The sequence below is a fragment of the Thamnophis elegans genome, chromosome 9 (genome assembly GCF_009769535.1).
Source record: "Thamnophis elegans isolate rThaEle1 chromosome 9, rThaEle1.pri, whole genome shotgun sequence".
NCBI classification, from domain to species: Eukaryota; Metazoa; Chordata; class Lepidosauria; order Squamata; family Colubridae; genus Thamnophis; species Thamnophis elegans.
In genome coordinates this window covers 6,542,943-6,557,204 of record NC_045549.1, presented here as the reverse complement: position 1 = coordinate 6,557,204, position 14,262 = coordinate 6,542,943, and the positions used below count along the sequence as shown (strand labels likewise).

At 44.1% G+C, this 14,262-nt stretch overlaps 1 protein-coding gene across 1 annotated transcript in view; it reads right to left on the bottom strand.

Annotated features, from left to right (window-relative positions):
- Positions 1-14,262, bottom strand: part of ADAMTS3 (ADAM metallopeptidase with thrombospondin type 1 motif 3) — a 95,143-nt gene that overhangs the window by 31,325 nt on the left and 49,556 nt on the right. The window contains exons 6-11 of the mRNA XM_032224308.1: positions 12,529-12,634; positions 9,375-9,518; positions 6,274-6,406; positions 4,451-4,564; positions 3,425-3,570; positions 1,349-1,524 (exon numbers count right to left, since the gene is read on the bottom strand). Coding sequence (XP_032080199.1) covers positions 1,349-1,524; positions 3,425-3,570; positions 4,451-4,564; positions 6,274-6,406; positions 9,375-9,518; positions 12,529-12,634 — 819 coding nt within the window. The remainder of the gene's footprint in view (positions 1-1,348; positions 1,525-3,424; positions 3,571-4,450; positions 4,565-6,273; positions 6,407-9,374; positions 9,519-12,528; positions 12,635-14,262) is intronic.

Below are 14,262 nucleotides of genomic sequence, written 5' to 3'. Positions count from 1 at the left end.
TTTTAAACACTGCTTTATTATTGTTCTAGACAGCTTAACAAAATGAAGAAGCTTTTTTTAAAATAAATGCTTGATGTGAAGAGGCCCAGTGCTATTGTATCCTCTTTTAAACAGCACAGAATAACTATACTTCCAGAAAGCCACATCAATTTTAGCAGCATCTGTACAAGTATAGTCTGAAATATAACACTACAAAGAGTGTATATTGTCTGTACTGTTTCCTTTTTGTTGCAAGGAGGCAGAAGCAGATTTCCCCCACTTGTTTTCCTTCCCAAAAGGTGGGGTGCGTCTTATACTCTGGAGCATCTCATACTCCGAAAAATATGGTAGATATAAAAGGAATAGTAATAGTAATGCACTTGCATTAATAAGTCATTGCAATGGGCCAATGGTTCACAGCAGACCCTACATAGACTGCTATAAATCAAAGGGCCTGAGCTGATTTTAAACCCTATACTTTATACTGTTCTTCTAACCACATATACGCTTCAGAACTTCACTAACTGTCACTTTCCATGAACACCTGTGTACATTGCTTTCAATTCCTCATTTCCAACAGTTTCATTCTTCCTGTTTTAAAAGAATCCATACAAGTGCATATTTTGCAAAAAAAAAAACCAAACATATTTCACAGTTAGCAACAGCTCAGAAGGATTACAAATATTTCTGCTAAATTTTGAAATCATCCTGGCTGAAGACGTTGGCTCGTATCTCTTTCTTCTGGGGCCTTCTATTATCCATAGGTCTTATTGAATCTAATAGATCCGTGGCACGACAAAACCGCGGTAGACTAAAGCGTGCCCGATTAAAGCGCGTACGTGACGTCATCAGCAGCGCGACAAATAAAATTAAAAATAAATAAAATTAAAATTAAAATAAAATTAAAGCAAGCCGATTCACATAAAGGTAAGGGTTAGGTTTAGGTTTAGGTTTAGGGTTAGCGTTAGGGTTAGCGTTAGGTTAAGGGTTAGGTTTAGGGTTACGTTAAGCATTAGGGTTAGGTTTAGGGTTAGGTTAAGGGTTAGCGTTAGGTTTAGCGTTAGGTTAAGGGTTAGGTTTAGGGTTAGGTTAAGGGTTAGGCTTAGGGTTAGGTTTAGGGTTAGGTTTGGGGGGGTTAGGTTTAGATTTACGTGTTAATTTTAAGTTTACCGCTCACAGCGTGATGTTTTTGTCGCGCTGTGATGATGTCACGTACGCGCTTTCGTCGAGCGCACTTTAGTCTACCGCGGTTTTGTGGTGGAACCAATAGATCAATAGGCTATATTTCTTGATTCCCACACTGCCTTCTCTGTGACGTTTAAACTATTTTCCCACAGAAGAAAAGAAAGAGAGACAAATCACTGCTTACCATCCGGGTGCTCATATGGAAGCCAATGGTGTTTGCTGTTTTGATGTTCGAAATGGGAGTTGCGTTGTTGACACTGCTGGGCTCGGAAATCCTCATAAAGCTTTGGACATTCATCCAGGTTGCACAACTGATACTCAAAGTTGATACCGGCGCAGTCTTGACCCCCATTAAGAGGCCTGGGAGGAAAAAAATATATATATTAGGAACAAAATCAGATACATCGGGATTTAACTGTGGCTCCTCCCTCTTCCACGTCAAAATACCAATGCTATTTTTGTGGCGGATGGGATTCCTATCGATCTGAGCAGGTAGAATCAAATGGAGCTCAACAACACTTCAAGGGTATTAGTTCAGAATTTAGTAATGTAGTACCATGTTTCCCTGAAACTATGTGTTAGGTTTCCAAGAGATGCCCGAATTAATTCATGAGCCTCGAGCCAAGTTTCAAAAGAAAACCGGTCATTTATTAGGAACACCATTTTGGCAATACCACATTGTAGTCAGATCTGACCTCATTTAAATGATGGCTGAACTTTGCCATCGTTTCTTCCCTCCCCTCAGTCTGTGTCATAAATCACATTCTCCAACGAGGTGCAAGCCTCACAAGCCTGCTGTAGTAATCTGAGATCTGACTGTAACTGAAGATATGCATGGAATGCACTCCCCACTTTTTCTTCACCATGGCAACTTGATAACAGACATGCCAATGCTTTATGAGTTGACACTATGACGTACCCCAAAAGTAAGTCCTAGCTTGATTTTTACACATGTGCCCAATATAAGCCCCACCCCCAAAATAAGCCCTAATTAAGATCCTGCCCACTCCAGGATATACGGGTAAAAATTTAGCTAGGGTGGGGATGGGAGGGCGTGGAGCTGCCCTATTTTTTACCTTCACATAGTTTCAGCCAGGCCTCCCACATCCCAATACCTGCCTTGCTGGCCCATTTCTTCTGCAGCTGGCAAGGTTTTCCTGAAGGCTTCTGCAGCCGATAACAGAGCTCCAGATCAATCCAGAGCTCTGTTATCAGCTGCAGAGTCCTCCAGGAAAGCCTTGCCAGCTGCAGAGGAAGTTCTGAAGGCCTCTGACGGGGAAAAGGAGGCTGAGATTGACACACACGTAAAGTGAGTCAGAGGACAGCATCTTCCCTGAATATAAGACCTGGTGCCTCTTTTTGGTGGAAAGCAAAATAAGACAGGGTCTTATTTTCAGGGGGGAAACTATCAAAGCACGCCTGGCCTGCTCTCGAGTTGCCATAGGCAGGAGCGGGGAGCTGCCACAAACAGAAGCACATTCCACACATACCTTTCTCCAGTTTGTATCCCAGGTTACCAGATCCAGCTGGAGAGGCGGGGTTTCTACAGCCCAGGGAAAGTACTCCATTGGAGAATGTGATTTATGACACACCCTGGGAGGCGGGGGGGGGGGGGAACAGGGTTATGTTCGCGCTGAATATCACATGGGGCAGAGCTAACTCACTGTCAGGGTTCTGACAGACGCCCTAATTAATCCATGAGCCTCGAGCCAAGTTTCAAAGGAAATCCAGTGATTTATTAGGAGCAGCACAGTCAGCAGTTCCTGAGCGGAGTTAGCTCTGCCCCATGTGATTTACAGCCCAACCATGACCCTATTTCACATTTTCCAACGGAGTACTTTCCCGAGCTATAGAAACCCTGCTTCTCCAGCTGGCTCTGGTAACCTGGGATACAATCTGGAGAAAGGTATGTGTGGAATGGGCTTCTGGTCATGGCAGCTCCCTCCTCCTGCCTATGGCAACTCAAGAGCAGGCCAGGCGTGCTTTGCGAGTTGACAAACACAGTATTCCAACACCAACTTCTTCCAATTTAGTTATTTATATTTATTGATTGATATCCCGTCTTCAGAGAACGCTGGCTCCCTTGGCTAAGAAATGGAGATGAGCATCACCCAAACAGCATCGGACTTACCTAGACGGGGGGGGGGGAACCCTTACCTTTGTAGATATATATATAGATATCAATCTGATGGCAGTCTATACGCAATTTAAAATAAAATCTGTAACCGCAAAAAGGGCAGAAAATGTTGCAGCGATTTACATGGGGTTGTTGCACTGTCGTGTTCTGAAGCGAACGCCAGTCCCGCAGGTCCTGGAGCAGGAGCCAAATTTTGTCCAAGCGCCCCAGCCACCATCTTGCTTCAGCTGATTTGTGCTCTTCCACATGCAGTGACCTTTATAGCACCACTGAGGGGCGAAAGGACAGTCATTCCGTTAAAAAAGAGAGAAATAAAACTTTTAAGGAGCTCTGGCTTCATCCCCGTACCTTCCCCGGGAGGCAAATGGCAGAGATAATTATACTCTATCATTATTATTCTCTAAATCAATCCCATACCTAAAGTTTTTTCCCCAAGCTATCATAGTTTCTTTAACTTGTTCTTCATGCAATTTAAACTCCAATAAATATCCATATAGTTTTTAAATTACTTTTTCATCAGTGCCTGTTAAAATTTTGTCTAACTCAGTCATTTTATTATAAAGACCTTTAGTTTTTCTATCTTCATTATATCTAGATTGTATCTGTACATATGAATACCAGTTCATTTCCATCCCTTCTTGTTTCAACTCTTGAATAGATTTGAGCTCACCCTCTGTATTCAATAATTCTATATATCTAACTGTTTGTTCCTTTTTATATATTATTGGATATGAAAATGCTTCAATTGTTGATATCCAGACTGGAATTTTTAAATAATGTAGTCTTTTAACCTTTTCCCAGTTTAACAACAACGTCTCCCTTATATAATGTTGGCCCAAAGTCACCAAGCTGGCTTTCACGGCCAAGGCAGGACTAGAACTCACCGACCCCTAGTGATTGGCCCAAAGTCATCTACCTGGCTTTCATGCCTAAGGCAGGACTAGAACTCACTGTCCCCTAGTGATTGGCCCAAAGTCACCCAGCTGGCTTTCATGCCTAAGGCAGAACTAGAACTCACCGTCCCCTGGTGATTGGCCCAGGATCCTCCAGCTGGCTTTCATGCCTAAGGCAAATCTAGAACTCACCGTCTCCCAGGTTTCCTTGAAATACATCCATTTTTTTTCAACCGGACAACACAACTCCACTTACTTTACTAGTGGCACATTCTGTTCCATCAAGAGGAGGGCCCTTCTTAGTCTTGCAGAAATAGGGGTTGTCTGGATGACTGCACCACAACTGTTTGCATGGATCAAACGTTCGAAACTGAAACAAGAGAGATATCGTAGGTATCTTTAGAAGTTTGGATAGGATAGAGCAGGGATCAGCAACCTTAAACACTCAAAGAGCCATTTGGACCCCACAGAAAAGAAAACACCGGGGGCCACAAAACCCTTTTGACATCTAAAATGAAGGTAGCACTGTATATATATTTTTTAAAAAAATCGTTATGCTATGTATAAAAAAATTATGGTGTGTTGCATTTATGAAATCAATGAACTGCAACAGAGAAAACAAATTTTTATTTCTGCCAAAACCAAAACATTTTGAACTCCGAAAAAAAAAAATGGGTTGAAAACCTCAATGAATCGTGTGCCAGTGGATATCGCACATGGGCAGTTGTGACGCATATTTTGAGCAACAGAGCCACAGCAGAGGGATGAAAGAGCCACATGCAGCTCCAGAGTCGCAGGTTGCAGCCCCCTGAGATGACTTTGCTAGTAGCAGTGGCAGAGAGCCGAGGTGGCGCAGTGGTTAGAGTGCAATACTGCAGGCTACTTCAGCTGACTGCTAGTTGCAGTTCGGCGGTTCAAATCTTACCGCCTCAGGGTTGACTCAGCCTTCCATCCTTCCGAGGTGGGTAAAATGAGGACCCAGATTGTTAGGGGCAATATGCTGACTCTGTAAACCGCTTAGAGAGGGCTGAAAGCCCTATGAAGCGGTATGTAAGTCTAACTTACCTATAAAGCCCTACATGGCATCGAACCTGGGTACCTGAGAGACCGCCTCCTGCCGATTACCTCCCATAGACCGATTAGATCTCACAGGTTAGGTCTTCTCCGGATCCCATCTGCCAGCCAATGTCGGCTGGCAACTCCCCGGGGGAGAGCCTTCTCTGTTGCAGCTCCAGCCCTCTGGAACGACCTCCCCGTGGAGATCCGGACCCTTACTACCCTCCCGGCCTTCCGCAAAGCCGTTAAGTCCTGGCTGCTCCAGCAGGAGGCTGGGGGGCTCTCGAAATATCCAGCCCCACGGAAACTGTGACTGTTGTGTATTTTAAAGTGTTGTTTTGTTTATTTATCCCTTTCCCTTGTTTATTGTAAGCCGCCCGGAGTCCTTCGGGAGTGGGCGGCATACAAGACCAATAAACTCAAACTCAAACTGCTATTGCTATTGCTGTCTTTCCCTAGGATCGGCCCATGGATTTCCACTGCTCTCCTCTCCTCTGTCTTCGGCGCAGCTGCACATCAGGCACTGGACCCAGCTGTTCCTCCTCTTCCTCATCAGCCACCTCCAGACCTGGGGGCTGTTGACTCTCCATCTAAGGGCTGATGGATGGCCCAGGCTCCGCCTCTCTCTCTCTCTCTCTCTCTGTCTGTCTGTCTCTCATTCTCTCTGCCATCTCCATTCCTTCTTCCCCCTCGGAGCTCCCAGGTTGCCCTGATCCCGACCTGACTCCCACCCTTCCTCCTCTTCTGATTTGGCTGCTGGAAGGGCCGGCGGCTGATAGGCCCCAACAGGTTTGTGGGAAGAAGTTGGCCATTGTCAACCTTCTGGATGTGGTCAGACTGAAAGTCGTCATAAATTTTAGTCCCTTCTCCTTTTTCCTCCCCCAAATTGCAGCTCCTACATGGAAAATCTGAACCAAGGAAGGGAGCTACGCGTCACAACCAATTCAGATTTGGGCTGACTGCGTATCTTGATACTGAAATGCATAATTCCGCTTTAGGTTGTAGAAACCAAGGAGGACCTACCGCAGTGCACATTTTGTATCCCACTCCGAAATCAAAGCGGCATTGCTCATCCATGGAATAATTAACCCCTGGCAATTCAGGAAGTTTCGGCCAATTGTGTTCGAAAGGGTCATCAAGGAGACAATCGTAAGAACTGCGTGAGAAAGGAGGCAAAACCGTCAGCTGTGAATTACTAGAAGCCGCAAGGATTGATCAAAAACAGATCATGCCAGGCAAACTTTTTTTTTTTTTAAATTAGTAAAAATGATACAACAGCCAACAGATTGCAAAAACAATACAACATCAACATCTGTTTTGCTTTACATTTGACAACATTTCGAGGCATTTCCATAATGACAAAATCATTTTAAACATCAAAAACTACAGTCATCTTCTTCCCTCCCTCCCTCTTTCCTTCCCTCGTTTCTTCTCTCCTACTCCCCTTCCTTCCCTCCCTCCTTCTCTCCTTCCCTCCTTCCCTCCCTCCTTTCTTTTCTCCTTCTCTCCTTCCTTTCCCCCTTCCTTTCCCCCTTCCTTTCCTCCTTCCTTCCCCCCTTCCTTCTCTCCTACATTCCCTCCTTCCTTCCCTCCTTCCTTCTCTCCTTTCTTCCCTCCTTTTTTCCCTCCTTCCTTCCCTCCTTCTCTCCTTCCTTCCCTCCTTCCTTCCCTCCTTGCTTCCCTCCCTCCTTCCCTCCCTCCTTCCTAGCCCCCTTTCTTCTCTTTCTTCTCTCCTTCCTTCTTTCCTCCTCTCCTTTCCCTTCTCTCCTTCCCCTTCCTCCCCTTTAACCTTCCCCTCTTCTTCCCATTCCTCCCCTCTTTCCTACTCTTACATTCCCTCCCATTCTTCCTCTGGCCAGGCAAATTTTATTGCATCAATAAAGGGGAATATTTGCAGCTTGGGGTTGAAATGAGGGGTCCTTGGTGCTCTCTAAGCTTGGTGGTTTTCTTGCAGATGTTTCCTTACCAAAACTAGGTAACATCATCAGGAGCTTGACAGCCATCCTGTATTGGCAGCATCTCATGGTGTCACCTAGTTTTGGTAATGAAACGTCCGCAAGAAAACAACCAAGGTCGGAGAGCACCAAGGATTCCTCAAACTTTTTGCCTTCTTTGACAAAGTGACTAAATTAGTGGACCTGCAAAATGCTGTGGACATTGTATACTTGGATTTCAAAAAGGCATTTGACAAAGTAGACCAAAACCTACTTCTTGGTATGTTAAAAAAAATGTGTGTCAGGCCTGCAGTTATATCCCTTTTAGGATCTTTGGCCTGCCACACTCTCTCTTATTTCATTATGCTGTTTCAGTAGTAGTAATAGTTGGGAGGGGGGAATAGAAAGGAGTAGAATGGTGGAATGTGATGTTGTCATTCTTTTCTAGAAGCCCAAGGTCATCTTTTATATCCGCACCTCTGCACCTGACCGGAACCAGCTGGGTGGAGATGCCAGCGTGGCTGAAGAAGATTGGACCATGTGATGGATTTGTGGGTGTGGGGACAAGAACATGAACTTTCAACTGGGTGGGAATCCTAGGTAACTTCCGGAATTGGGATTCCACAGATGTGCTAAGATGTCTGACTTATTAAATTGGAACTTTAAAGATCGTTTTGCCTTGGACTCTGATTTAATTCTGCATGATACTTGGAACGCTGACAATGTGTTTTAGACAGCTATAGATAAACTATTTTTTTCCAGGTTTTTAATGAGGTAACAGTAAACACTTCTCTTCTTGCCTTTTCTTTTTCTTAACTGTATTAAGCTGTTTTAAGACTTATATTGCCGTTGATTTTCTGTTTCCTACCACAGAACAGTGGCAGACCACAATAGCAATTTTTGGCAATCCTACTGCTGACTTTTGGCAGCTAGGCTGTTGAAATCTGACAAATTGTTCGGAAGAGGCTCCCAGGAGCTTCAGAAAAGGATATGCAAGGCCATGTTAACCACAGGCTGCTCATCTCTTGTCTGTCAGAGTTTGTTGCAGAAAATTCAAATCCAGAAAGCACACACAGATAACGGATTCATCTGGATTCATTAACTTCTTTATATACATAAGAATAGATGAATAAATGTACAATACCAACAGGTGGTTTTTCCAAGTAAACACAAGGCAGGAGAGTTACAGGCACACACAAGCAGTTCATTTCATATCAGCAGACAAGCCCAGACAGACTGCTAGTTTACTTCTCAGAGCAGCAGATTGGTTAAGTTTCTGTCTCAGTTCTTTGCACAGACTCAGATCTGTTTAAGCTCCCATTGACTGACTTAGTTGCTATGCCTGTTCATTGGCTGACCTTGTTCCCATGTCTCTCCCAGTCATGAATATTTTAACATTGTCTAAAATGAGCATCACTGGAAAGCATATGCCCAATCTCATACTATGAGCCAGCCAAACAGTGCCTCAATAAACTTATCGCCACTATAGTACGGATAGCTTCTTGCCATGAAACGTCCTGATCACACCATGACTTGGTGAGAGAGTCCTGGAAAGACTCAAGTTTCAGAGCAGGGAAGGAATGGGAAACCAGCATTGATCTCAATGGTCCAGCCTCTGGTGCAGCAGTGGGTTCCACTGCCCTGCGACACCCCAGGTGCTCGGCAAGGTCACGCAAGCACCGTAAGCTGTGTGCGCATGGACAATTGGCCCGTTTCCCTCAAAAAGAGGTAAGGAACACGGGCGGGTAGGTGGGCCCAAGGAAACACCATTCCGGTATGGTGGCCACTGCTCCCAGCTGCCACCGGTACGCCCGTACTGGGTCGTACCACTGCTCTGGTGACCATCATTTATCTTGATCAGATGTGACATTCCTCCAGTTCAAATTCACACCTTGGATGGACGTTAGTCAGTTAATGGTGTTCCTAGTTTGGTCTAGATATTTTTTAGCTGCCAATACAGACTTGTAGAGTGCTAAGAAGAGCAACCAAGATGAGAAGCGTTCTGGAGACTCAATCATAACAGAATTACACGGAATAGACCTTGGAGGTCTTCTAGACCAACCCTCTGCTCAACCCTATACCATTTCAGAGAAATGGTGATGCAGCATCCCCAACCTGAGTGAACCGGCTGCCGGAACCCACCACTGGATGCTATGCTATAGTATCTGTTAGAAAGAGATAAGCCCTTACTGTATGTATCTTTTGAGTTCTTGGCCACTGCAACGGGACCAGTGGTATCGGTGGAAAGCTGCTTGAACCAAGGGAGCCATGACGCTTCCCATCGCTGTCTCATCCCCGCATCGGTTCCCTTGTCCATCGTGCTCCATCCCTAGCCTGAATCAAAGAACGACATGTCAGAATTAATCGGGGGTGAGGAATGAGAACAAGCGCTCGGAAACATCTACTCAGTCTTTCAGATGGGGTGGACTACAATGGCCCTCCTTCTAAAGCCGGGGTGTCAAACTCAAAGCCCACGGGGTGCTGAGATCTGGGCTGTGGGGCCACTCTGGAAACAGCAAAGGACCAGCCCATGGTGCCTCTGCCAGAAAAAATGGGGCTCGGGAGGGCCACCCGGGGCCCTTCTTAGCTCCGCTTTTGCTGGCAGGCGGTTGCAGGAAGCCATTGCAGCCAAAAATGGAGCTTGAAAGCCCATTTTTGCTAGCAGGGGATTGCAGGATGCCATCGCAGCCAAAAATGGAGCTCGGGAGCCCATTTTCCCTGGCAGAGCATTTGGGCCACCACAGGTGCACCCGACATGAGTGACGTCAAGCTGACCCCCCCACAGGCCAACACCCCCCTGCCCTCCCCCTGAGGTCAAACATAACCCTAATGCGGCCCTCATTGAAATCGAGTTTGACACCCCTGTTCTACACATCAAAATAAAGCTAGCAAACATGGGAAATCAACACGCTTGGTTCCCGTTGGTTAATAGCTCAACTGAAGGTCCTCTGTATCAGATACGGACTCGAAAGCAGAACTTAGACTCCGCAATTAATAGGTACAGATAATCCTTGACTTACGACCACAGGTTTCTGTCCCTAAGCGAGGTGGTTGTTCAATGAATTCTGCCCCGTTGTGTGACCTTTCTTGCCACAGTTGTTAAGTGAACTGAATGACTCACTGCAGTGGTTAAGTTAGCAACGCAGTCGTAAAAGGGATATTGCTTCCCCGTTGACTTTGCTTGCCAGAAGGTCGCAAAAAAGGATCACATGACCCTGGGAAAGTGCAGCCGTCAAAAATACGTGCTGATCTTATCTTAGAAAGAGGGGTGTTGCAATTAAAATCTTTAGAGGTACTTAAAGAAGAGAAGGTAGTTCAAACGTGGTTTCAGTATGGTCAACTACAGGCCAGGTGGAAAATAGATCAAAAAATTGGCTTTGTAAAAGTTGAGGATAACTTGTTTAAACAAATAAGAGATCAAAGTTTAATGCATATAAAGAGGATATATAATGTATTAATACAGATGGATTCTGAAACGGAACTGATTAAAGATTGTATGATAAAATGGGCTCAGAATATTGAGGAACCAATAATGCTGGACACATGGGAAAGAATATGGGTAAGAAATGTGAAATTTACACAAGCACAAAATTTGAGAGAAAATTTTTATAAGATGTTTTATAGATGGCATTTAGATCCCCAAAAGCTTGCTTCTATGTACCCGAATGTTCAGCCTAAATGCTGGAGATGTGGTTCTCTTGATGCTACATATTTTCATATATGGTGGACATGTCGTAATGTTAAGGCATTTTGGATAAAAATATGGTGGATCCTGCAAAATATCTTCAAAAGAAGGATAAAATTCACCCCTCAGCTGTTTTTACTAGGTATATGTACTGACTTTACAGCAGTAGAGATTAATTTGGTTCTGTATTTAATAACGGCAGCAAGACTCTTGGTGGCACAATACTGGAAGAAGAAAGACTTGCCTACAACTCAAGAATGGACTTTGAAAGTTATAAACTTAGCCGAAATGGCAAAAATTTCAGCATATCTCAAAGAACATTCAAACGAGAGATATAAACGAGACTGGAAAAAATGGATTGATTATACACAAAGTAAATATGGGACTAAGAAACTCCAGATAGCTTATGCTTAACATTAGTAATAATTTAAACTGTTTAAAATTTGGGTAACAGTAAGAAGCTGAGCTCAACGTAGAGATAATTTAGACTGTGTTTGTTAAAAAGTTATACCGTGTATGGGCTCTGGGAAGTCGGGGGGAGGGAAGGGAGGTGGGGTTCTAGGGGGAGGGGGGGAGGGGGGAAATATAATATGTGTTAAATTTTAAAGTACATGATTGCACTTGTATACTGTGGCTTTTTAATGTTAGTGTTAAAATAGAACAAGCTGAATATATTGGAAGGTAATGGAAGTACACCGAAGGGAGGAGCTGAGTGAAAGAAGAAGGAGGGGTGGAGAGGGTGAGAGAGAGGAGGAGGAGAAGGAAGGGAGGCAATGGATTAAGAGAGGGAGTGATAGAGGGGGAGGGGAAGTAGGTAGTAGAGGGGTATGTAAGAAGGAAGAATGAAAGTTGGAGGGGGTTGAAAGAGGGTGTATGGTGGGTCAAGGTGTGTATGGTGGGTCAAGGTGGTATATTGGGTTTGTATTGTAGGGGGTATTTTCTATATAAGTTAGGGCTGTGCTTATTATTCAATGTTATATGCCCCGGTTATGCACAGTAAACATGTGATTGTATAGAATGAAATGGAAATAAAAATATTATGTTAAAAAAAAATACGTGCTGATTGCCAATTTTGATCATGTGACCTGGGGGATACTTGTATGAAAAAAGCCATAAATCACTTTTTTTCAGTGCTGTTGTATCTTTGAACCATCACTAAGCCGATGGTGGTTAAGTCAAGGACTATCTGTAATCTAATTGGCTGTAACAATTTTAAGGAGATATGGCTCTGTTATGGGCTTCCTCAGGTGAAAAGCTGGGTTGGGAGCAGTGGTGAAATTCAATTTTTTTTCCTACCGGTTCTGTGGGCGTGGCTTGATGGGCTTGGTGTGGCTTGGTGGGTGTGGCTTGTGGGTGTGGCAGGGGAAGGATACTGCAAAATCCCCATTCCCTCCTCACTCCAGGGGAAGGATACTGCAAAATCCCCATTCCCACCCCATTCTAGGGGAAGGTTACGCAAAATCCCCATTCCCTACCCACTTCTGGGCCAGCCAGAGGTGGCTTTTGCTGGTTCTCCGAACCACTCAAACTTTCCGCTAACCGGTTCTCCAGAACCTGTCAGAACCTGCTGGATTTCACTCCTGGTTGGGAGAAGAAAGGCATAATCTGCCAGGATTTGATTTAATTCAGGTGATCGTCCTGTTTTATGTTGAGACTTACACGTGACCCGTTTCATGGGCAACCACAAAAGCAGACGAAAACCCATCTTCGTGATTTAAAGTGCAGCTTCTCACCGGATGACACATGCCTGTGACGGGGGCATAGCCTGTGGAGCATATATATATATATATAAAAACTGGAGATATTTTCAAGGCAGGTAAATCATGAATATGGAGATTCTCAATCATCTTTCTCCTTCTGTCTTGGCCACTTTTTACAGAGACACGATTGAGAGCTTTTTAACAAACTGCATGCCCGTTTGGTTTGGTGGCACCTCAGATAGAAAGCCCATAAAGAGAGTGGTGAGGACAGTGGAGAAGATTATAGGAAGCTCGATTTCTGTTATTCAGGATGCTGCTTATAAGCGCTATGTGCTTAAAGCTTGAAGAATTGTTAGAGACCCCACACACTCACTTATGTTTTTGTTGCTCCCCTCCGGGAGGAGATTTCGAAGTATTTCTAACAAGACTAGCAAATTCTGTAACAACTTTGTTCCTTATACCATCCGTCTGGTAAACTCGCAAGATTCATTTCTCTCGCAATGCATATATCCAAATTAGAATGTGTTGTTTCTCCATGTCATATAACATATCTAGGTATATGCATAATATTGTATTTATTCATTTATTCTGTCAGGTTTGTGCAGTGTATATGGGAAGTGGAGAACCTTTGAGAGCTGTACGCAATGAAATTTCATTTTAAAGTATTCCAATTAGTATACATTCAAAATGACAATAAAGTTATTATTTTATCCAGGTCATGGTTGTCCCAAAGTTACGTGTGTATATGTGTGTGTGTGTGTTTATTTGTGCTGATAAATAAATAAAGGGAGACTAGTATAGATCTATTTCAAGCTATTTAGCTCTCATCAGCTAGCCATACCCTTACTGGGATTTGAACCTGGGCTATATTACATACTAGGCAGACTTCTTAGCCATTAGGCCAGGCTCTTATCCGTTATCATATATATATATATATATATATGTTAACTCTGAAGCTCGGTTGTTAGCAGAGAGTTTTTCAGGCCCTTTGGGAATTGATTGACCTTCGAAGCGCTAAGGACCAGATGACTGCAAAGAATATTAATCTTCCTATTTCACCTAACGACCAGATGATTGCAAGATCATCCTCAACTTGTGACCAGAATTGACCGCAAAATTTCTGTGGCTAAGCGAAACAGTTGTTAAGCGAATCACTGCAGATGCTAAGTACAGAACATGGTTGTTAAGTGAATCCATTGACGCTGCTTGTCAGAAGATCACAAAAGGGGATCGCACCATGACCCCAGGACACTGCAACCGTCATAAATAGGAGTCAGTAACTGGGAGACTGGGAGTTCTAGTCCTGCCTTAGGCCCAAATTCAAGTGGGTGACCTTAGGCCAGCCATTCTCTCGCAGCCCTAGGAAGAAAGGGCAAACACTTCCCACAGAAAGCTGAACACTTAATACAATCCAATACAATTGCAGAGTTGGAAGGGACCTTGGAGGTCTTCTAGTCCAACCCCCTGCCTAGGCAGGAAACCCTATACCGTTCCAAACAAATGGCTATCCAACATCTTCTTAAAGACTTCCAGTGTTGGAGCTTTCACAACTTCTAGAGGCAAGTTGTTCCATTGGTTAATTGTTCTCACTGTCAGGAAATTTCTCCTCAGTTCTAAGTAGCTTCTCTCCTTGATTAGTTTCCATCCATTGCTCCTTGTTTTACCCTCAGGTGCCTTGGAGAATAGTTTGACT